This window comes from Rhea americana, unplaced genomic scaffold (assembly GCF_003343005.1).
Source record: "Rhea americana isolate MKP2758 unplaced genomic scaffold, rheAme1 scaffold_6, whole genome shotgun sequence".
Taxonomy (NCBI): Eukaryota; Metazoa; Chordata; class Aves; order Rheiformes; family Rheidae; genus Rhea; species Rhea americana.
The window spans coordinates 5,221,341-5,246,412 of NW_028186756.1; the positions used below are offsets into that span (position 1 = coordinate 5,221,341).

Sequence of the window (25,072 nt, forward strand, 5' to 3'; positions counted from 1 at the left end):
TAAGTGGGACATTCCTGACAAGCTGTGAAGCCCGATCCTGGCCATGGAATTGAGTACTCTCAATGCTTCTGTGGCAATAAGATCAGGAGCATTGCTTTAAAAAAATGTTTTGGAGAACATATTTAAYAAGGTGGAGTATTCTTAGGCAACATCACAAATCGAGCTCTTGTTTCTAGTCCTTTTCTGTTCTTCAAACTCCACCTCATTCCAAGGTGTGAACTGTCCTGTTTCCATGTTTTAGATGGAAGGGAATAAAGGGCATCAAACATCAGACTTGCTCATAAGGTAAMTTTAAATCCCCCCTCCCTTTAAAATTTCCTCCCTTGGTTGGGAACATATGAATGGATAAATTCAAATAACAGTTTCCAATATAATAAATAACAGGCTTTTGCAGAAATGACCTAAAGCTCTAAGTATCACAATATAAGCTWTCTTGGACAAATCGCAGAATGCCTGCATTTTGCTTGTTTTTCTTTTGTTTCAGTTTTCTGTGCTTTCCATTTTTTATATAAATAAGTTCTAAGATTTGTTGAGTGCCCTGAAAGCAGTAAGTGTTCAAAAAGCCAAGTAAATAAGAGCTGCATTTATCACATCGAATTATTCCGCAGAGGCCTGTTAAGGTCACACCTTATGGAGACTAAAGGTTCATAAACGGTCTCAACATGACAACAGCCATATCAAAGCAGACCTGTGGCTCATTTAGTCCCTTGTCCCATTGCTGATAACTGCCAGAAGCAGCCGCCTYGCGGAAAAGTTCAAGAAAATGCATCCTGGGCAACAGTGAGATAAAGAGCCTTAAGGCAGCGCTCCTCCTTGACACACAGCCAAGCACACTGCAGCCATGCACAGTATTAATAAAACACAGCAGCTATTTATTGAGTGAGCTCATTTTCAAATGCTGCTAAAGTGAACATATAAACAGAAAATCTTACAAGACTGTTGATGCACAAAGCTTTCATTTAACAGGTCATTTTAAAACCTACCTGGAATAGAAGACATGAAAGGAAGCAGTGGTTAATCCTAGGCAGCCCAGTACCACACGATGCTATAGGAGCCAAGTGGCCAGAAAACAGGATGTTTTCATGGAAAACACGCATTTGCCAATCTGACAAGTCTTTGCCACGTTCCTGCAAGATACACCTGCCTTATTTAAGTGCCTAACTTCCCAGTTAGCCCAGAGATTCCCAAGCAAGTCCATAACTATGCTCCCCAAATGAGATCTGCATAGGGTAGGAGGCTCCCACAGGTTAAAAACCACACCACTAGTGGAAGAAGACACCTGCACTTGAAGACAACCYCATCACTCAACCCAGATGCACTCTCGTCTAAAGGAAGGTACACATTATAGAATGATTCAAGCTGCATTCAGGAGAAAGCCATTTTAGAAGAAAGAAAGGCCACCCCTGCCAAAGGTCCCCCCGCGGGTGGGTTCCCCTCTCCGAGGCACTGCTGCCTGCCGGCTAAGGAGGCTGAGAGCAAGCAGGCAGAGCTGCATGCTGAGCACACAGCGATCCAGAGCCTATTCCCAGCTGCATGGGACTGGCAGGAGCATGCTTTTCGCATGGRACTGTTTTCTATCAAGTTAAGAAAATTCATAATCTTCATGGGAAATGCGCTGGCATTTTGACAGAATTTTCAGTGGCAAATGGCTAAATGAATTAGCTTGACAGGTAAATGTGCTTCAACTTATCTCAACTTACATATATGCAAACACTCTGTTTTACTTTATATGTACATTTACATGTCTTCATGTTYCAGCATTAATACAATGTTTTCATGAGCTGAAATCAAAGTTTTTCAGTCTGCAGAAAATTTTGCCTTTTTGCTCCAATTCAGAACAACAAAAAAGAAACCTGGACATTGCAATTTCCCATAGAACATTAAATTAATTTCATTCTCTTCCTAGAACAAAGTAAAACTTGTAATCTTTCCCTGGCTTTCCCCGTACGKCAAAGTGGAGTTATCTCATACAATGACATGTCCTGTACAATTGCTATGGAGAAATTAGAGGCTTACATCTGCAGAAGTATAAATTCTGCATTGCTAGGGTTTCCCTGGCTGCAAGGGAAAGAAACATTGCCTCCTGGTGATTAAGAATGTAATTATTATTATTAGTTCTGAAACACTCTGAATTACATGGTACATTTTCTTTAAATGGGCACTATCACTAGCACAAGCTGATTTGAACCAATGATTTATTCACAGCTTAATAACCCTGTTTGTTATTAAACGTGCTTTTATGCTCAGCACTTTTTGCTCAGTATATTGTATTGCCGGCTGGTTGCTACAAACAGTCAATTTAAACTTAGAGAAGCTTTGGAAAAGTTTTCTCTGAACAGACATATGAATTATTCCACTAACTACATTGATCAGGAACTACTGATTTGCTCTATACTCTTAAGATTTATGTGTGCATTAGGGTCTCAAGAAGAGACTCTTTTTTCATGAAAGCTTAGATGTAAAGAATGCCAAAAACTACTGCCCTGGCTTTATGCAAGCTKGTACAACAGTACATTGCTGTTTCACTTGTTATATTTTTAGCCCAAATCTTGTTATACTCAAAGTTCATATTCATACAAAAGTTTCTACTCAGACCAATTCTAATATTGAGTCATTGTTAAATCAGGAGAAGGTCTGCCAAACAGCACTGCAAAACTGTGAAATTTCTGCAAATAAAATCAGCATCAGACTTCCCCCATGGTGATACTAAGAAAATACCTCCCACTTTGCCTTTTCACCTGCAGTATTTCCTCCACTTTCTGGATTGCAAAGACTATGAAGGTAAAAAGCCTGGCTCTGCCGGCTTTGTTGCAAGTGAAATCTTAAACAAGAATGGTCATGCAAGAAAGAGAAAAGAAGAAGTCTTTACAAGTTTGCCAAATACACTTCTGACATGAAATGACACATTTATTAACTGCTGTGTAATTGCAATGTACTTTTCTCAGTGAGGCTCCCCAAAATTTTTGCTTGAAGATGTTCAATGGTGAGCAAAAATAGACTGTGCCATCTGTGATGTACACGGCTATAAAACCAGTTCCTCTTGGGTTACTTCACCTTTGAATTTTTAAAGATCAACCCCATGAACCAAGTCCACTCGTTTTGTCCTCAGCAGTTGCTACAGCCCTTTATAAGGGGCACRTGCCATTTCTTCTCCTAGAGACAAATATTTCCATATTGCACTTTCTTAATCTGTCATAATTTTCAGGGTGACGGTTCATATTTGGCTCTTTGGAGAAGGAAACATTCCTAAAAGGAGCATCATAGCTGAGAATGTAAAGTTGGCAAGAGCAGTATGTGCTCGCTATTTTATCTACTTAGACCAGGAAATTAGACCACRTGCAAGTAAGAGGTGTTGGCTGATTTAAAGCCTACTCTACACCACTCTGCAAGACAGTGAGTTGCATCTGTGAGGAGTTTATACAAAATGCTACCCTTTGATTAGCTTGCTTTGCTAATTAGATGAGAAATAAGRTTCTGAAAGGCTGGGGCACTAGAGTCAACAACTACATAGCTTTTCGTAGTTTTTCCTGCTCTGTCTTCAGGAATGCTTTCTGAATTGTGTAATAAATCAGATCTAAACCAAAAGTTCAATTAGGTAAATACATGAGCTTGGTTGATGCATCACTGTCCTATAAATACAATCTTTTTTTTTTTATTTAACCACAACATTTCAAGAGAACATCTGAATATCAATTAGCATGGAAAATGCCCGCTGTTGAGATGAAACACCCTAGCTGCATGTGTCTGCACAAACCAAGCTGCATGCAGAACAGTAGTGTAGACCATGCATCTCCCTTCATTCTCTTTAGCCCTTAAGGAAACAGTTAATACAAATCCCTGGGCTGCCAGATTCACTGATAAAATGACTTTTATAGAAGCTGTAGCTTTTACAAAGATTGCAAAGCTCGAGTCACTCATGTTTGGTGTATTAGTGCCCAGGTAAAGCAGTACAGGACCTCACTGTGCTAGGCACTGCTCTGAYGTGACAGACACGGTCCCAGCTTACAGTCCAAGCAGGCAGGATGAGCAAGGGGACAGGGAGAGGACGCAATGAAAAGATGCTCATATTATACCTTTTCAGCCACTTAAACTCCCCCAGGTGCAGCTTTGCAGGAGAGATGTCACAGAGCTGGACCACAGATCGGACACAAATCTTTCCTTCAAGTTCCATGTCAAGGTTGCCTCATGCTACCTTGAATTTTAGCTGTCTTCTTACTTCATAAGACAACACAACTTTAGGCAAATGCTATTAATCAGTGAAGGAGTTAAGACAGTATGATTATGAGGAAGACAGGAAAATGGAAGAGTCATCAGGAACAGACCTAAWGTATTAGTAGGCATCAACGCTCTAAATTTAGAAAGTTAATATATTTAGACTAAGGCTAAATGTTTGAAAACTGGAGAAATATTAGAATAATGAATTCTATAGCACTCATTGACAGAGAACGTAGGAAGAATTGTGTTCTCTGTTACTGAAGTTGACAGTTTTGGAATGTCACTAGCTTTTCATGGTTTGGAAAAGCATTTAAAAGTTATTTTAAAAGGGGGGAAAAGGAACAAGGCAGWGAAATTGTTACAAGGTGAGATAAAGCCATAGCTCCACAGGCAACAGCTCAGTAGSTATCATACATCCTACTGCTAACCTTACTAGTAGCAGTAAGGTTACTCACTTAGTAAAGAAGTAGCAGTTTTAGTCTTGATGCATGTGTTGAAATTCTGCACTACTACTCATGTCTGATAGGAGGGCTTAGACGCAAACCTGAAGATAGGACAGACACACACACGCACATACCTTGGCTTCTTCCAGATACTGCAGCTCTACAGCTCCATGTCTCAGACAGAGGAAGCAGCATCTGGTGGGTCTAAAGGCTGTTCACCCAGCGGCAGCCCCCCTGAAAAGCATGCTCCTGTTACAGGAGCTTCCCCATGCTAAAGAAATCACTTCTTCTACTATATTCCTAAATGCAGAGGACAAGAATAATATAAAAAGTCCATGACACTCCTTGCTCCTGCATTGCAGCCCAYCTGGCACCCTGTCCGAGGAGGCAAGGGAAGCCTGGCACCCCTTGGAGCAGTCCTGAAGATCCAATAGCAGTGATGTGCACTGCTCCACTCCTTCCCTCACCAGRGTCAGAAAGTAATATATATTAAAAAAAAAAAAGAAAAAGAAAAAAGAAAAAAATTATTGCACAAAAATTAGTTTGAGGTCATCCGGACCTAATGCAGCAAAATCAGCAGGTTCTGCCCCAGGGCTGTATTACACGTGCCCTCCACCCTTGTGCCAGCCACATACTGTCTTACACGGCACAGGAAGGCAGGAGCCCAAACGGCAGTCGTGGGAGGAATCAGGAGCAGCGATGTGGCAGCAGCTTGGGTCGGACACGCAGGACAGACTCTGAGCTGGCTAACAAAGCTGTGAGCAGGGTGGTGAGCATCTCACCACAAACGAGAGTCGCAGAACTCACCAAGCAAATACACCCGTAACGATCTGGGCACGCTGCTCGCGCCTGCTCCCCCCCAGCACGCAGGACCCAAGCGGGACAGTCTAAAGCCAGGACAGGAACAGGTCCATGGGTTCCAGCCAGCACCACGTGGCTGCGTCCCCAATCACGATTAAGACACCTCCTGCAAATCACTTCAAGGTACAAACATTTTAAACACCAGCATATTCTCCACGGAAAATATACTCTTTTATTTCACAGTTTTCTCTCTCTGTTCTTTGATCCACAGTGCTGCAGAGATAAATACCTCAAAATGCAACTTCATTTATCCACACGGGCATTTCACTGCTTCAGTATCACAGCATGAACTATCAGACAAGTCTGAGACTGCTAAAAGTACACTGTCAGCTTGTCGTTGCGCACAGTATTGTACCCTCTCACTCGGGCACTTTCTAACTACTCCTGCCCTGAAAAATTAAAAAACATTTMTGACAAATAGATAACCACACAAAACACAAGGCGAGGGGGAGGTACATGAAAGGGGCAATATTTAATTGAAAGGTAGTTTCAGCTCTTTTGTAACTGAACTACATTTCATCTTCATGCCACCCTTTTTCCAACTTTGCAGTGGATCTCCACTCAAACTTCACCTGTTGCTACTCTTGTGCCACTTCAAGGACACCCCAACAGACAGCTCGCCTGCTGCAAAGCAGGCGCCTGTAAGAAGGACAAAAATGTTCCAAAACAGAAGTCTTTTCTGCAGCATCTTTTTCAGATGAACTTGAAGTACCCACCTTCCCATGAGGGCAGAGACATTCAAGTATTTTGAGCTCTGGGATGCCCAGATGAGACAGTCATTCCCTCCTGGCGCTATCCTCCATTTTCTTCCATTCTCCTCCTCCCCGAGGAATGCGTAGAGCAGCAGAATAACAGGACATGAGCTTGATAGACTATACGTACACATCTCCTAKGTGGTGGTAATCCCTGCACGCAGTAAGCTGCCTTGCCCAGGGAGCCTCTGCAGAGAGCTTCTCACCCAGGTCAGTGATGGCTCCTCACTGCAAGTGCCAGGGCAGACGGTACAGCAGAAACACCTCCTCAGTGGGAAGGAGATGTCCTTGGACCAACCTTGGAATAGCTCCAACAGGGTGTTGTTATGACAATTATGTTGTTATTAGAATTGCAATGCCAGTGCTCTGGTAAGGCACAGATTTTCTGGTGGGGGGCTATCCTCTAAGACAACTCCCACGACAACATTTACTCTGAGGAGGCAGCAGGGCAAGGGGAACTTCAGAAATGCAGGAGGGCATGCTAGAAGTACTTACTCAAATGCCCCCCAGCTCCCACTTGGCACTTGCACCTGGTTCAGGCACCAGGACTTACCAACTACTATGACCTACAGGAAACTTCTGTTCCTCCAACACAAACAAGAACAAATTTATGTTCTGTTAGTCGGGTTATATTCAGGCTGAGAGAACAAAAGCAGCTGTGCCATCAAATTACTTACAATGCTTAGTGCACTGCCAATACAAATCCCACCCAACTATTTAAAAAGGATGCAGAGCATGTTGAAAACCCTGCTTTGAGTAAAGTACAAGAGCTAAAACAAACCAATCAAGCACTTAGAAGGAAAAAGTGGCCCTGGGCTTCCAAAGATAGAACTGAGATATACTGCCAAGCACCTGTCCATCCTGTCACCTTCATCCGAGGTAATAGGAATTATTCAAACGTATTTAGATGCCCTGGATACAGCACATTTCACCTCTGATCCTGCCTAGTTTCCCCAGGGAAAGAGCAGTCTGAGCAGTATGAGAAGCAAGTGTGCATGGAAGGACATGCACAAAGTTGATGTTTCACAGGAACCATCTTATCTTTCTCCTCTTCTACAGGAAAGCATATGAGGCGAGGACTGCCCCTGGAACACGAGTGCTTTCCCAGGGTTACACAGAAAGTTGACCAGCTATTCCCCACCACTTCAAAACACACTTGTCTTAGATGTCCAATGCTAAAAAGCAAGATCAGGCAAAGGGTTGCTCAGTAATTCCTCTTCATTCACATGCAATATCCTTCCACTTCAGTTTGGTGGTGATTTTACCACAGGTAAGGATGGGTTGTGGCTAAGACTAGCCACAGAGCTCACCAGGTTTGCTGTAAGGACCCTGGGCTCAGTCTCTCTCCATTTCTAAAAACAGAGCATCATTGGGGTATCACCCAAGTCCTATGAGCACAGGACCACAGTGCACAGCAACCTGCATATAGTTTTGCAGCACAGCTGCCCTCCCCTTAATGCCGGAGTAACGTAAATGCCAACCACCTACCTGTCAATTTTTATGCTCTGCAAGCACAAACCTCACCAGCAAACCTCATCAGATACAGGTGTACATCCACATGCATGTCAAACCACAGGATAATATCTGCTTCAGTGTGTCCATTACAACATACAACTCAGAGAGTAAGAGCACAGAGGCTCAACACATCGYGCTACCTGTGAAGGGGATAAGGTGGTGGTGGCAAGCAGCGCAGCCACAAGCTCGGGGAGAAGTTTTTGCTCAGGCATTATGAACACTATAAGAGCTGGAGAAAGGGGATCACAGTTTGCCACCTCAGTCACCTCTACATAGTATAGTTTTGTTGATTGCTAGGAATCCAAACTCACTTAAAAACAGGAGAGAGGAAAAGGAAAAGGTTGGCTACGAACCAGGATCACATTCTAGGAAAAAGTATCAGAGTTTGATCATTCCTTTTCATTCCACATGGGAGAGACTGGGTATCTTCTAAAATTTTTGCAGATGGACAAAAGAATCACTTTCAAAGGTGAGACAAAAATCGTGAAAGACCAGTTCATAAGTGCAAACAGTTCAGCAGTAGCAATTGGTTTTATATGGTTAATGATCAATAGAAAAAATCTAGCCTGCTCTGAGAAGAATTTATCTTAAAAAAAAAAAAAAAGAAAAAAGAAAAAAAAAAGAAAAGAAAGAAAGAAAGGAAGAAAGAAAGAAAGATAATTCCAGTCAAATTGCTAGTGAGAAGGACAGGCAGTGTCAAGGGAAAGCTGAAATAGTTCAGCACTTTGTAAGCCCTGTTTGTTGCTTGCCCACTGCTCTATTTCCATTTCTCTATGATTTACTCCAAAGCACATTTGTTATTTTAAAGACTCAACAGAAAGCAGAGAAGGCTGTGACTGTGCTAAGGCATACAAAGCTGGTATTTATCCAGTGCTTATTTCTTGTTCCCAAACTAATCTTACAGGCTTTGTTTAGACTAGGATTTACCAAGACCTTAATTAGCCGCTTCCAAGGGTACACCCACACTAGGGAAGAAAGCACAGGCTTGTCTTATTAGCTAATTAGGCTATTGTCCTAACCAGGCAGGGCAAGCCACCGTTTACTGCCTCGTCGCCTTGCACAGCAAACCCTAGTTTTCCCACCTATGTGTTCCTGTGACCCAGTTCGCAATTCTGTCCTGACTTCTAGAAGGACTTAGCTAGGTTATAGTAGACAACATCATCTCACTTCTCAGTGCAAACTTAGACAAGGCCAGGGAGACTTTGTTCACAACAGAGGTCCTCCTAATAGCCAAGCACTTCGAGGTCTCCAGGAAGGTCCTGTCTTTAAGAATCGGCTGGCCAACATCTGACAGAATGACATAGGTACAGTGCATCTACTCAAGGATAAACGAGATTGGTATCACAAGTTCTCTGTTTTCTGATGATGATAAACCYGGTGAATCCCTGAAGGACCAGGAAATTGGCACATATACCCAGATATTCTGCCTCTTCCTTGCCAGAGTGAGAAGCACCCTGAAAGACGGCACCTTGCAAGGGAGGGTGCTCTGCAGGGGCACAGCTGATGCGTGCAGACAGGCACTGCCTGGCTGCCTGTCCACCTGGTGCATCACAGCAGCAAACACATACAATCGCCTACAGGAGACGTGAGCTTATCTGTTGGTTAGAGCWGCACAGTGCTACGTATCCCACCACTCACATTTGCTCTTACTCATGGCCACAATAGCTCAAGACAATGCAAGGGCCTTCTTGAAAGCAGAGATGAGCATTACAGCCTGCTATAGAAATGAAAAGTCCTGCCTACCTCTATCACATCTGCCTCTTTCCCGTAAGCCCCACATCACTCTTCTGCCTTCCCAACACATATTCCCATGAACCTACATGAGAGGGACTGAGCTTGGGATCAATACCATAACATCTCATTATTTCTGCATCTCTCAGCTATGCGTATTTTGAAGGGGTTTTTTTAGAAAGTTTCCAACTTAACCTCATTAGTTTTGCCTAATCAGTTTTGCTTAGGGAAAAAAAATTAAGACATTAGTCCTAAGACACAAAATTAGATCTATGCTTCCTAGACTTATGTCTGATCTACCATTCAAATCTTAGATATTATAGGTTTATTTTATTTCTATTCTATCTTCTGAAAAGCCAAGATATCTCTGACTATATGTATCTCCACATAAAAGGGAACAATATACTTCATATTCACTTAATTTCTCCTTGTAAAATAGAGCACTGAGAAATTCAGTATTTCAGGGGGAGGTAAAAAGTAGAAGATAGGCAGAAATAGTGATGAAAAAAACAAGGGCAGCTAAATTTTTAACTTCTCTTCAGCTTTCTGTTAATGTTTACCGAGGTGGGAGGAGAATGTGAGAGGTGGTGATAAAGAGTGTGAGAGAAAAGCAAAAATCTCAATTTTGTCAACCACGCCAACCAACTCTAAACTCTACTGGGAGCTTCTTGTTGGGATATTTTATGTTGTCATGACTTGCCATGAGTCTCTGTACCAGGAACTGGAAAGAGTCATCACAGTGCTTGAGATAAAGTTGACATGCCTTAAGTCCATGTCCATATAGCACAGCTGGCCAGACTCTTCATGAATTTCAGCTCTGACCTCTCACACCACACAGAAAACACATAGATCCCCAGTCTTGGAGGTTTTTACAAGCTGGGCTACTTCTCTTGGCTAGAGAATGAACCACTTGGACTGGGGTTTGCTTTTATTTGGGTTGACACCTGTCAACTTTGCAGAGAAGACATAACTCCAGCATCAGTAGGCTTCCACTGCCTTCCAAGCTTCTCTCACAGTTGAGGCAACTTAAAAAAATGTTCTGGAGTATTTCAAAATAAAGCAGAAGAGGGACAAAAGGACATACTAAACTGGAAAAGGCTTAGCCATGGAGTGAGGCTAACCCAGAAACTCAGTTCTAGCACTGGTCCCTCAGGGGAATATCTAGCGATGTCAATGCAGAGATATGACCCAGGAAAGTTAGTTGGAAAGCTGAAGGTAGCAAACCACAATGCACAGCCCCTTCACTGCAGCTCATCACATTGAGCCTGGCCAAAGCTAATGATACCGACTATTGCGCTCTTAAAAAGAACAATGATTTGCATGAATGAGGACTGGCTTTGGAGTATGTGCTTGGCAACTCCGGTAGATAAACAGCCAGTGTTTCCACAGAATACCATAGGGTTCTGAAAGAAATATATCTAAGTTAGTTTAGCAATATTATTAAATCCAAGGGTGAATATTTTTAATATGATATAATCCATTTTCCTAGGAACTAGCCAAGAATAGCATTAAATTTTACTTGGAAACAGTGTGGGGGAAGTGCCACTACTCTGCCATCACAGCCTTATTGTTGTGCCCAAGGATGTGGAGCAGGAGCCTTGCACAACACCTCTCCCAACATCCCCAGCCCTTCCCTCATCCACTGTTGTGCCTCAAAAGGCAGCTTCCCAGTAGCTCTTCCCTTGCCTGCTACAGGGATGATCTTTAATCCCACCCACCAACACCAGGGTGACTCTGCTGTCCTCTAAAGGCTGGAAAATCTCCATCTCCATAAGGATGCCCATAAGCTGAGTACTAATAAACACATTGGGAGGGCAAATTCACAGCAATAAAAAGGCCAGACAGGAGTATTTCAGCAGCCTAGAGATAGGAGCTGGGGCCAATGAAGGAGAAGTGGAAGGACAGCAAGATTTGGATGGATTCTGCCATGGGATGCGTCCAGCATATACAAGTAGAGAACAAATATGTGTATTGGGTAAATACAAATGAAGCAGCCCTGAAAACAGATAATCTCCTCATGGCCTCTAGCACTTTCATCCTAAAAGCAAACTCCCATTCTCAAACTCATTCCCATGTACCAGGACTCCAATTCTTTACTCTCTCTTATCTTCCCTATGTGCTGCACATTCCATAAATCCTACACCACATCTCCATGCAGGTCCCAGTGCTGGCTCAAGCTGCTGCCCAAGCAGCAAAGGTAACACAGAAGCAGAAGCCCAGAGACACCAGAATAAGTTACAGTCCTCTAGCCACTCCACAGTATGTGCCTAGGGCAGACTCTCCTCACCCTACTGAGCATACAAAAGCACTTTTGTTGCCTTGCACAAGTCACAGGAAAATCCYGGACTACCTGGAGAATATCTAAGCAGCTATTTTATTCCCTTCTCTAAATCCCTCCCTTGTGAGTCCTCCCACAAAGTAGAACACAGCTAAAATCACAAGTGAGCCATGTGCCACCCATCTTGGTCTGTGTGGGTGGCCAGAACACCATGGGAAATCCCGCATCTTGCAGAAGCCATGCTGCAGCCACTCTCCAGGGGAGGCTCTTCCCTCCCTTCTSTCTGTCGGGCAGTATTTCCCTTCTGGGAGTAAATGCCTGGACTCCAATTGCTAATGCATTCAAACGTAACTGTGCATATGGATTTTACTCACCCCATTAAGATTCAATCATCTGCTCTAATTTCTACTGCAGTATCTGCAGAAATAAAATCCACACCTAAGCTCTGAGGGCTATGTTCAGGGCCAGGAATAAACTGAAATACATTAGATTCCATTTAACTTGCAGCTCGTACAGGCTCTTTGCTCATCACCAGCACTAGGCCAGATAAGTTCTTCCCCAAAGACACTTGAACCCACCTACATCCACCTGCAAATATGAATGTCTGTAACACACAAAGCTGCCACTTCTCTCTACTTTATATTTCAGCACTGGAAAGAGGAAGCTTCCTATTGCTTGCTCTTGATCAACCCCCTCATTTTGTCTCTCTTTAGTGCATCCCTCCATCCCTAGCTCCTGTTGTAGCTGGATTCCTACCACCCCCACCAGGATTCCCACTTTTTCCCAGATTCACAGAATCACAGAATTGGTAAGGTTGGAAGGGACCTCTGGAGATCATCTAATCCAACCTCCCTGCTCAAGCAGGGTCACCTAGAGCATGTTAGACAGGGTTGCATCCAGGCAGGTTTTGAATATCTCCAGAGAAGGAGACTCTACTTCCCTTTGGTTTCTGCTCATCCTTCTGCCCAGACCTTGTTGAACCCTTCTGCCGAGCTCTTTTAATCAAGGCTCATGAGCCACAGCCATGATGCATTCCTCAGCAGCTCCAGAGCCCAGCTTGGCCTTGTCTGAAATTCAGCAAGGACCATACTTAAGCCAACAGGAGCAACACCTAAGCTCAAGGACAACCAGAAATTCAGAGCATGTAGGATCCTGGGCTGCCAGACCTTAGTCCATGACAGTCATTGCACAGTTATCAATATGACATCTAAAAGCGATGCCACAGATTGTTTAACAAACCAAAAATCTGAAGTTTCCCAACTGAAACTTTTGAGTGAGAGATCTCAGAGGGCAGTGACCCTGTGGTCAAAAACAGACTTCGAAGTTTCAGGAATGGGAGTGGTTAAATATGAGAAAGCTATGCCATTGGCTTCCCTGTATTTCTTCCACAAAGAGCAATATCCTTGTATAGGGGATGCTGGGGGACAGGAATGTCCTGGGCTTTGGCACAGCCCTCTCCTTGCCAACCTGCCTAAAGAATGATCCTATTCTCCTCCACCCCTGCCCTCTGCCATGCGACAGACTTGGAAGGGATGAAGTATCACCCATCTTGTGCAAAAAAAAGCAAAACTAGCCAATTTACAGAAAAGAGGAGCCCTTTGTGCAAGGGACAGAACAGAGCAACATCTTTTGGTCAGGGTCAGTGTGGAAAAAAATGTAAAATCTGATTTTTCCCAGTGTTCAGAAGAAGGGAGAGCAAACCCAATCTTCTACCAGGGCACAAGGTCACACAGTGTCCTGGCCAAGCTTTAACTAGGACTAAACTCTCTCAAAAAGATGCAAACAAAACCAACCTCTGAATTACCTTCCTTTTTATTTATAGGCCATCAGGTAGTAAGTTATCTTTTAAGCCTTACAATTAATCACTCTGCCAGTCATCCAGGCAACAATTACTTTGAGTGTGTATGCCCATCTTCCCTCTTCCCAAAACACATCCCAGCTTCTACTGAAGGACTGTCAACAGGATAATTATTTGCTATTAACCTAAGCCATTATTTGGCCCTCTGAATCCTTCAGCAGCATCAAGCCCTGGCCRGTGATGCTCTTTGGGAATGCAAGCCTTTGCTAAAGGCAAAGAAGGGCAGAGTGGTTGGAAAGAATCAAAGAGGAAGAAAGGGAGATAAGCACCAGGTTGAGGCTAGCTTGCCCGTTCCTGCTGCAAGGTGCACAGGGTGCTCCTCCTGGGGATACAAGATATTATTTTGCCTAGTACAAGGAAAAGCAGCTGCTTTCTCCTGTTGCACAGAGACTGAGCCTCAGCCAGCAGAGTATTTTATGGAAGAGCACAGCTTTATACCAGCACTCCACAGAGAAAGCGGGAGCTATTGCCGAAACACAGCACCTTCGCAAGGGCACACTTACATCCACAAAGGAGCAAGGCACACCGTGCTCCTGTGCTAGCGTGGCTTAGAGCCCTGGCAGAACAAGCTGGTGTTCACCAGCACCTATCCATGTAGTCCTGCCCTCCAAAAAYGTCAAGAGGCCTGTACCTTCCTGCAAAATAAGAAATGCACAACAATCAACCACAATCGGTCATGAAGAAACATGCCTCCYTTGTCATCCTGCAGATTACAAAGCACAGCTCAGTGAGCTGCAGAGTTCCTAAGAGATGTAGATGAGTCTGAGGCAGATCTTCCTAAGCAGAGAAACTGTATTTTAAATAATTTGAGGGTAACTATAAAGAGGCCTGCACCAACACATAATGAAATCTGTTAAGCACTTTGCAAAGTCGAATTCACATTGATTCTGAAATGCCAGAATTACAGCTCATGGTGGAAAGTTGATTCATTTCCCCCAAATCGTATATTTATTAAGATACAATCTCCAACTTAACCACATGCCATTTTTCCATGAACTTTCTGTTACACCTAAGATCCAGTTGAGTATGGCTCACTTAGTGAGCAACGCATGGTATTTTATCTCCTTTCACCATCTGCACACAATATGTAATGTACTCTGCTGTGTTCAAATCCTACCTCAAATAAAAAGATCATCTTGAAAAACAATGTGTCACAGGAGGGACCAGTGGAAATTTCTTCTGCAAGTTCAGGAAAGTTTCACAAAGGGGTTCCTGAGATACAGCGCTCCTGAAAATAGCCCCTTTTATATGAACTGTAAGGTTCCTTTTTTATTTTTTTCTTCAAAAATAGCAAAAAAAAAAAAAAAAAAAAAAAAACGAAGGCTTTGACCTCAAAGTTTCTGACATGGAACTCCCTTGGGACCTCCTATTGAACTGTACAAAGGACCAGTTTAGAAGATTTCTGAAGTTACTGCACTCCAGAAAGGCTTACAAACAGCTCACATCTGTGAGACCTGTCGTTTCCTCCTGCAGCTCTCTGTGAGCAGTGCAAGCGCTCCCAGCCTGCAACCCCCGCAGCGAGGCACAAGGCTGCAAGCCCCACTCGCTCCGAACAGCACGACAGGCCCCAGTCTTCCGCTCGGTACTCAGGGCACATTGCTGTTCCCAGCCCCTTTTACAACCCAGAAGGATCCCAGTGCAATACTGTGTGGCTGAGATGTGTCAGAAAGCGCCGGGCTGGGAACCTGGCCTGAAACAACAGAAGCTGGGGCACATGAAAGTGGCTGCAACGTTAGTGTTGGAGATCTCTCCAAACCAGTCCGAGCCCAGGAACGCGCCTTGTGGCTGCAACATGAAGAAAAGCACTGCTGTAGCACTCCCAGCATCTTTTCCTCTATGTCTTGCTATGCAGATCACCTTCTAGGCTCCTTCCTCCCCGTTGTTGATAGTCCTTGGCAAAACAGGAGAACAAATTTAGCCAGAGGACGCAGCAGAGAAAGAGAGCCCCCGGACTCAGCTGAAACGTCTCCCCAGCTGTCCCTRTTAACACTCCCTCTCCTGTCCCTGCCGACTCTGTTAGGGTTACCAGGAGGAGTAAACCAGACTGAGACCATTCCTCATGTTACACTGCTATTACACCCGAAGTTCACACTTTAATCCAAACTAATTTTCATGCGGGGCCATGGTTTTATCCTCRTGTTACTTCCTTCTCTCTCACCTCCCCAGACAAATGGCTCCATTCCAGCATCCGCCTGTGCCATGGAGAGGAATCTGCTCTGATGCACAGCCCTGCTCACATCCCGAGGAGGAGCCTACCAAGGGACCCCAGCTAATTGCTCCTGCCCTTCGGTACAGCAGCACAGGACGCAGCAACACTGCCGGAGCGTTTGCTGCGAGCCGCCTCAGCAGAACAAGCTGCAGCACGCTGGCGTTGCTCCTCACACCCTCATCTGACAGCACTGCTCTCCAGCATCACTCTGGAGCATTTTGCAACCTACAGTAAGGAGGGAAACATCTTGCTCCACCCAAGTAGAGTTTGGACACTTGTACAGAAAATGGGAAACCCAGGAGCCCCAGGGGACCACGTGGACCAGCACATGCCTGCTTTTAGACTAAAACAAGATGTGGTGAGAAGGATCACAGAAAGAAATCCAAAACTTCCAGCCAACATGCTACAATTGCAGAACTACTTGGCCCAAGAATACCAGCAGGGACTGCCACATTTCCATGGCACAGACACAGGACAACAAGCCCATCAGCCACTCAGTGACCACTACACAGAGGGAGAATAACCTGTCCCTGCCAATAAGTCTGCTCTATCTCTTCCCAAGCCTTCAAGTGCACTCAACTATGCCCCATCTACTCCACCAACTGGCCATTTTTTATAGCTTCACTATGCTAAGGCAAAACAGTGCACCCCTCAGAAGCACCAGGCCACCAGACCTGTTTGATGCAGCCCTGCTGTTACTGTCAACTTTTCTGAGGTTGACGGCACAGGGAGCATCACTGGCAGTCAGCTTGATATGACAAATCCATCACTGGCCTATTGAGCGAGTCAATAAGGAAGTGAAAAGCAAATGTTGCCACGGATTATTCCAACAACAGTGTACAAACAAGAGCAAGGCCCTTTTCCAGCACCTCGCCCACCCATGGCACAAGCATTCCCATTCAAGAGGAACAGGGTGCCGGATGTGATGTTTCCACATAAGAGGACCCAGCACCCTGGGAATGGGTGTTGCATCTCCCGATGCCCCACGAGCCCCAACAACCCACAAACTCCTCCACTCTGCATCGCAGGYGACCGAGCTGCTTCCCTCTGTACACACACCGCTGCCTGTCTCCCTTCTCCACCCCGGGCAGGGCTCCCCAGGATTTGTGCCAAAAGGGACAAACTGTTCCCTTGACAAACAGCACAGTTCTCATCTGAAGTCCAACAGASAGCCAAGGTACCTGCTCTAGGGTCCACAACATTTCAGAGGGTCAGAAACGGGATAAATCAAAAGCACTGGTGGGAGTTCGCTACAGAAAATGAATCAGCAGAGCAGACGAGCGGCTCCTCTATCTATCTGCAATGTACAGAAAGCAATGATATAATTTCAGTCCTGTGACATATGCCGGGGGTTCATGTTGCTAAAAATAAATAAATAAGTAAATTCAAAACATCTACATATGGTAGATAGCTTTCTAGGATAAACACCAARGAAATCCCATAATAGCTGGAAGAAWCTCAGTCTCAACTCTCCATAGCATTTGAGGTACAAAAACAGAACCTGGTCTAATGTAACACTTTAAAAGATCAATTTCCTAAAACTAGGAACAACCAGGCACAAAAATATCTGAGCAAAATCTGTACATATTTATATGTATATGTGTGTGTGTATGTAAAAGTAACAGTGCTAATTTGGAGATGTTTAAAGATACTTCAGAGGCCCAAAAACAAAAGCACTACTATATTCAAAAGAAACAGGGTCRTCATCAGTGGCGTGAAGTCTAGTTGGAGGCCTGTGGCTAGTGGCATCCCCCCGGGCTTAGTGCTGGGTCCCATCCTGTTCAACTTCTTCATCAATGAYCTGGATGAGGGGACAGAGTGCCTCCTCAGCAAGTTTGCTGATGACACCAAGCTGGGAGGAGTGGCTGACACACCTGAGGGCYGTGCTRCCATTCAGAGAGACCTGGACAGGCTGGAGAGTTGGGCGGAGAGGAACCTCATGAGGTTCAACAAGGGCAAGTGCAGGGTCCTGCGCCTAGGGAGAAATAACCCTCGGCACCAGTACAAGCTCAGGGCTGACCTTCTGGAGAGCAGCTCTGCAAAGAAGGACCTGGGAGTGCTGGTGCACGACAAGTGGACCATGAGCCAGCAATGTGCCCTTGTGGCCAAGAATGCCAATGGTCTCCTGGGCTGCATTGGGAAGACTGTTGCCAGCAGGTSGAGGGAGGTGATCCTGCCCCTCTACTCAGCCCTGGGGAGGCCTCATSWCRAGKACTGTGTCCAGTTCTGGGCTCCCCAGTCCAAGAGAGACAGGGAGCTGCTGGAGAGAGCCCAGCGTAGGGCTACAAAGATGATCATAGGACTGGAGCACCTGCCCTACGAGGAACGGCTGCGAGAGCTGGGCCTCTTCAGCCTGGGGAAGAGGAGACTGAGGGGGGATCTGATCAATGTGTATAAGTACCTGAAGGGAGGGTGTCAAGGGGACAGGGACAAACTCTTTTCAGTTGTCCCATGTGACAGGACAAGAGGCAATAGGCAGAAATTGAAGCACAGGAAGTTCCACCTGAAGGTGAGGGGGAATTTCTTCACTGTGAGAGTGACGGAGCACTGGAMCAGGTTGCCCAGAGAGGTTGTGGAGTCTCCATCTCTGGAGATATTCAAGGCYCACCTGGATGCAACCCTGTCTAMCRTGCTCTAGGTGACTCTGCTGAGCAGGGAGGYTGGACTAGATGACCTCCAGAGGTCCCTTCCAACCTTACTGATTCTATGATTCTATGAAAAGAACTATTTAAGACAGGAGTCTGAAGAAGAGTTTAAGAAACAAATAGATATCTGTAACAAATTAATAAAAATATTATAAAATTAGTATCTAGAAATCAACATATTTTGTAAATAAAGCTAAAAAATATCACAAARCTAATGGCAATAGGTATGTCAGAAAAGAACAATGGTCTACCAATACAACAGGCTTGATGCTAAAAAGCTAAYGTGAAATTATCCATGCTGATAACGAAGATGTAGAAATTATAAGTATTTCTTATCTTTCCAGATAAGGATGACATTTATATCTCAGCTATAAAAAAATTCTCTGAATTCCAGAAGCAATTCAGAAGGATACTCAATACCATCTATTAAGCATTTTTTACATCTGTGAGACTATAAAACTTATACCTAATAGTGTATACATGATACATGAGCTCACTGAATCCCTAACTTTGACTTTTTTTTTTTTTTTTTTTTTTTTTTTTTTTTTTTTGAATACATCACAGGACAGTCAGGAAGTTCCAGAGATCTTGGAAGAACAATAAATAATAATAAAAAAAAACAGCTCAAACAAACAAAAGCTTAGTGTCATGCAAATATTTTTAAGAGGGTAAATGAACTGATCTGGGAACTATAGGCTGCTTACTCTGACTTTGGTCCCAGGCAGAGTCATACAAAGGCCAAAGCAAGCAACAAAGTATTAAAAGAGGGAAACAAAATTAGTGCTAGTCAACAGACTTTTATGGTAGGAGGACTTGTCAAATTAATCTGGTATTTCCTCCAAGATTACACATTTGTTTGACAAAGGTAACTGTGTTGACATAATACACGTAGACTTCTGTATGACATTTGACTTTGGCCAGTATGACAGTCTGATAATAAAAAAACCCAGTACTAAATAAACATCAGTGTAGTCCATATCAAGTGGATTAAAAAATGGTTGAGCCCAGTGACCTAATTACAGTTATACTTGTGCTGACTGCTCCCCCTGAGGTTTCAGCTCCCTCAAGACAGGGACAATGTTCCTACCAGAGACCAGGACCCACAAATCAGAAAGATGGTTCTTTGGTGGCAGAAATAGAGAAAAGTCAAAACACTTTTTTTCAGCTGAAAAGTGGAGAAGGGCAATACAATGCCTATGACACAGACAACACAGACCGAGCCATGTGGTCACCTTGTGCCTTTCCCTTGGACAAGAGAGGAAGGCTGGCATTGCACCCTGAGATGACACTTCCACTGCAGTTACAGCCCTGGGCCCATCCTACAGCATTTCCCACCTTCAGYCCCTTGCTAAAGACCTCCTTGCTGCATCAGCAGTTGCAAAGCTGGGAATGTAAATCATCCAGGAACTGAGTAAAAGTTGAGTACAAAGGAGCAAAGTCCTCCCAAGACCCTGCCTACTCTCCTCCTCCATCTGTAATTTGCTCTGGGACATTCACACCAAGGAGCAAAGCATCTAAAGAGGCAGCAACCAGACYCCAGACTTCCCTGTGTGTATTCACCCAACAGCTGCAAAGGGGTACCCACACTGACCAAGAGCATTTACTGATCAAATCAGGAGTAATACTGAACTGCTGCACCTAAACTTGATGATGGAAACCAAGCAGTGTGGGAAGGCCAACCACTCACTCTCTCCACCCCTCAACCTTCCCTCTCCAAAGCTACCACCACCAGACTTGCAAGCAACAGTGATGGAGACAGCCCGTTCACGGCACTGCTTGTGGGTTGCTACTTCAAGCCCTCTGTTTAACAGCGATGTGGTGTTACATAGCAATAGTGTGGAGGAGGAAAGCTGCCAACCTCCAGTGGGCTGGGTTTTGCTCATCACCTTTGCTCTAGGTAGAGGGCACTTCTGGGTTGGGAAGCTTACAGACAAGAGCAAACACCAGCAAGTGGAAAGGGACTYGGTTCCTCCTCTCATCTCAGTAAGAATGATGATTGACATACTGTTGCAGATATTAYGCTATCTAGAAGCTGTAGAGATGATTTCTGCCCCATTATTCCCCCTAGAGAGATATTTCAGGACCATCCTTCTGTTTGAACAGTCAGGAACCTTCCTCCAATTTCTAACAGACCTTTCATCATTTATGCTTGATTTCACCTTTTCACTTTTCCCTCCCTTCTGCACTTCCTTCTCTTCCTGCAGATATATTTACATAGAGCAGCCACATTTCACCTCAAACTCCATTTTGCTGGGTCAAACAGGACAATTTTCTTTAGTTTCCCATTCTAACAGCAGCTCTCCATTCCCTTGGTAATCCTAGACACCATTCTCTGAACCTGCTCCAGCCTGAGATGAGCCTGTAATTCTATTCACTTCCATTCATTTTCTACCACAGAGCAGAGTAAATCCTTGTCCTGTGTTCAGAAATATGTTATACTGTAACAAGAGAAGTCATGTAACATGCACGTGTAAAAAGTTCAGTTTCCCATTAAGAATGTTTCATCTGCACAGAGGTACCTCCATCTAATCTAGTTTATTAACAAGTCAACCTAGTTTCCTCAGACCCTGTCTTTTACTAGGAACCCTTGTCTGCCCAAAGCCTACCACATCTTATGCAAGACCATATTTATACATGTAAGAGTTTGCAAGATCAGGCTATGAAATTGTATCTCAATTCAGCATGAAGATTTGAGGGATAAAGACAAGATGGGGGCCTCAGCCCTTGATTTTAAAAGTAAATAAATAAAAGTTTCTACACTGAACAAACAAAAACCTTTATGTCACAGTAACTTGAATCCTGCCTTAGTGGAAAAAAAATTCTTTGCCAAAGCCAAAGGTAAACTTGAGTTTTGAGAATACCTGTGAAACAAGAAATACAGGAGCTTTCATTGTTCACAGGTTCATGCTCTTCCTAGGTAGCCAGACTACCAGTACAAACCCCCATCCCACTTTGGAGTGAGCTTGACAGAGATCTCATCACATCCCAGGAGTCAAGTRGCAGGCATTAATACACGCCTGAGACGGAGCAAGTGTAGATACAGGCAAGCCCTGGGCCTGCCCTTGCATCCTTCTGTATGTGAAACTCCAGGCAGTGTTACTGCAAGATGTGGGTTTTCAAGAAATGCACATTTTGGCTGTGTGCCCTATGTTTTCAGAAAGTTCACAAGAGCTAGAAAAGTGTATTTCCAGAGCCTTTGCCCAAAGAACAGACTGATTTATTTAAAAATTTTGACTGTTTGTTAGTGCAGATTTTCACATTTGTGAAGCTAGCAGCAACCACAAATGAGAATCTGTAAACGCAGATACGCCAGCAACTTTTAATATCATGATTTTGTGCCTGCCATATAACACACCATTCACTCGTATTATTTCCTACATAGAATCTTAAATTGCACTCAGCACTCTGAGTACCTTCCAGTAACAACACAGGAAACATGAACACCCATCTGACATATATATAACTCCCTTCCAGAGGGGAGAAGTGGAACACAGTAATTTCTCTTGGGAAGTTTTAAAGATCAGGCGTTTGCTTTCAAATTAACGCGTTCACCACTGTGTACTTGATAGTGCAAGCAAGGTGGCCAGGTTTATGAAGACTCTCAGCACCTAGAAAGTTCAGCCCTTTTCATCTGCCCCCCCCCCTTGCTAAAGAGGCACAGACATCTCTTCTGGCAGAGGAGCAGTTATTCCCCGTGCCCTTCAGCCTCAGCCTTTTAAATATCCAGCACCATGAGCATATGGACCCAAGCCCAGAACTTCACTGGAAACTCTCAGATTGAATATGCAGGCAGCTCCAAGCATCCAGCTGTTCGGATACCCACCCCTCCCCAGTGTTAACAGCTTTTTGCCATTTACACCATGTTACTGTTATCTGCAGAGAAACTTCGAAGGTATGACTGACTGACTCATTCTTTGCCAGGACAGGAAGAAGCCTATTGGAGAAGCTTAATGTCAGCAGTGCTCCAGCATGACTYAAAGACCAACTGTGGATGCGAACCTTCCAACAACGAGAAAGCCCTGGGGCTTTGAATGAAGCCAGGTTTCCTCTGTCCGCAGGCATCACTCCTCCTGTTCGTTCAGCTCCAGGTGCTGTTCTTCACTCACGTGGCCACCTCAGTGGAGATGCCCCTCGTGAGACAAGGGGTGGAGGCCCCTGCTGCCAGCCACGCACATATCTCTGCCCCTTCCAGCCACAGCCTGTGCACAGATGCTGAAGTGTGTCCAGTACTGCAGAGAGGTCCAGGAGGCTGTGACCAAAAATCCCATCCCAAAGAGGGAGGTCACCCGCCAGAGCCATCGAGGCAGTGCCAGTTTCATTCTCAGCCTGAATCTAGCTTATCCTGCAGTACAGTTTTAGCTGCAGGTGACGACCATGTAACTGTGCTCTTGTTGCTTCCCTATGAGCTTGCTCCAGAAAGGCATGGCTTGGCACTTCCTGGATTTGGCAAGCACTGACACATCCGTAACGGGTGTCTCTTTTATTTATTAGACTGGTTTAGCATATGTTTGAGCAAGAGCAGGAAATTCTTTGTCTAAAGGACTTCTAACTGGCTGCTGCACTCCGGATAAGCATCCTTGTTTGCAGGCTTGTTCATGTGCCAGGASGAGCACAAGTTGAGCTGAGACCCCTTGACTTCTTGTTCTGCGTTCAGGAAGGCAGACAGTCTGTTTGCCAACATGGACAGATGCAGGATGTTGTTTGAACATCCTAAACACATGTGATCTTTTCAGCAAAATAAGACGACAACAATTGGATGCTAGTTAGACTTAATTTTAACTTAATGAATATGGGACTGTCRTCATTAAACTGACAGCCTCACTTTCCTGATCTTGACCCCTCTACTGACATTGCAAGTACATTGCCAATTTAGGCTGTTGACTGAGAGAACAGCACTCAGGACAGGACAGTCCTGAGTCAGTGAATCAGGAGAGGTCTCTTGATATCTGCCCCTGCTTTGAAGTATGTACCTCCAAACTCTCCACTGGCYACGCTCTGAATTCCGTGTACAGCAAGAGTTGCTTTGTCTGTTAACAAAGATTTCATTTGTATTGGTTTCACTAGTACATCCCAATGGCTTGTATTTAGAGCAGAGAACAAGCTACTGAGAATTATTAAGATTTTGATAATATCTCTGTTATCCCCTAAAGGGAAAGAAAGTTGTTCTTTTACACTTTCGCTTTAGTTTTAACTCAATCTACCTAGATTCTTAAGACATGAAATRCATTCAAGCAATTAACAATTTGAAAGGTGATAAAAGCAGCTAAATAGTTTCAGATCTACTTGCTGCACTACCTAGCCAGATGACATAAATCATTACTTATCAATCTTTTATTTTATCTCAGGAAGKTTTTTTTATTTTTCCTTCCACGACCACTGACTATAAGTTCACAATGCCCAAATTTTAAAACAAAGCCACATAGGATAATTTAAAATACCTTTCCCAACTATATTTAAGTTCTCACAAACCCAGTATAATATTTTCATGTGTTGTGGATACTAGGGGCCACATTTCATTTATCAGTTCAAACAAAATAACTCACTGGACTAGGTCTCTGCGTCCAGCACCTGCCCTAGCCAGGAGCCACATCACACACGGCCATTAATAAACTAATAGTTACCCACGGGCTGCTTTTACCGAACTCTGTTGAGTTACTCCACGTTCACGGAAGAGTAAGAGAGAGACTAGGGTCTCCACTTTATATTATAGACTATAAACGCTGGAGACATTTCACCACAACCGTTTTACAAGCTGTAAAACTGAAGTTCATTTTACTGCTTTTGCTGTAAAAGCAGACAGCGGTACAGTCACTAACCAGAGGTATGCTAYGGTCCCCTTTCAGCAGCACTGCACAGGCTACCTGAAACTCCTTACGCAGTAGTGTTTCTTGCTAAAACAGCAGGACACAGAAGGCAGAAAAAGCACACTCTCAAAATACACAGTCTTCTTAAAAATAGTTCTGTTAGGATCGCTATTATATCGCCTAGGTTAACTCACGAGGGCAGACACCGTGCAAAGCCCCCAGTCGTATTTTCAAAGTGCCCGTGGAAACACTCGGAAAGTCTTCACTCGCCGCTTTTAGCTAGTCACCTAAGCACAGCGGCTTTACGGCGAAACGCTGAACCGGCGCAAGGCAGGGACGTACGAGCAAGTGCTCGGCGCTGCAAGCGGTTCTTCCTAGGAACGCGAATCGCCCCCTCCTGCACCTGACTCCCACCGCCTCCCCATTCCTGCTTCCCTCGCTCCTTCCCGGCGAGCTTCTCACTCGAAACGAAGGAGAGTTTTACCCGAATCGCGACTTGTGGACCGGCTCCTTTCCGCAGCTGTCTCCGGGAGACGGAAAGTTCGGAGAAGTTGGAGGACGGAGCAGCAACACGGGGCAGGGAAAGAGCGAGGGCAGCGCCGGGCGCGCCGACCCCGCGCCGCGCCGCGCCCGCCCGGCTCCCCCCGCCCGCGGCACTCACCGGCGTTGCGGAGCTTCTTGTTCCTCAGCACCGACAGGATGACCAGGACGTTGCCCAGGATGTCCCCCACGATGGTGACGATGAGCACGGCGGCCAGCGC

General features: G+C 44.6%; 1 protein-coding gene across 1 annotated transcript in view; it reads right to left on the reverse strand.

Annotated features, from left to right (window-relative positions):
• The window catches only part of GPR50 (G protein-coupled receptor 50), a 56,223-nt gene that overhangs the window by 25,609 nt on the left and 5,542 nt on the right, over positions 1-25,072 (reverse strand). Inside the window, exon 3 of the mRNA XM_085319725.1 lies at positions 24,973-25,070. Within this exon, the coding sequence (XP_085175851.1) occupies positions 24,973-25,070 (98 nt within the window). The remainder of the gene's footprint in view (positions 1-24,972; positions 25,071-25,072) is intronic.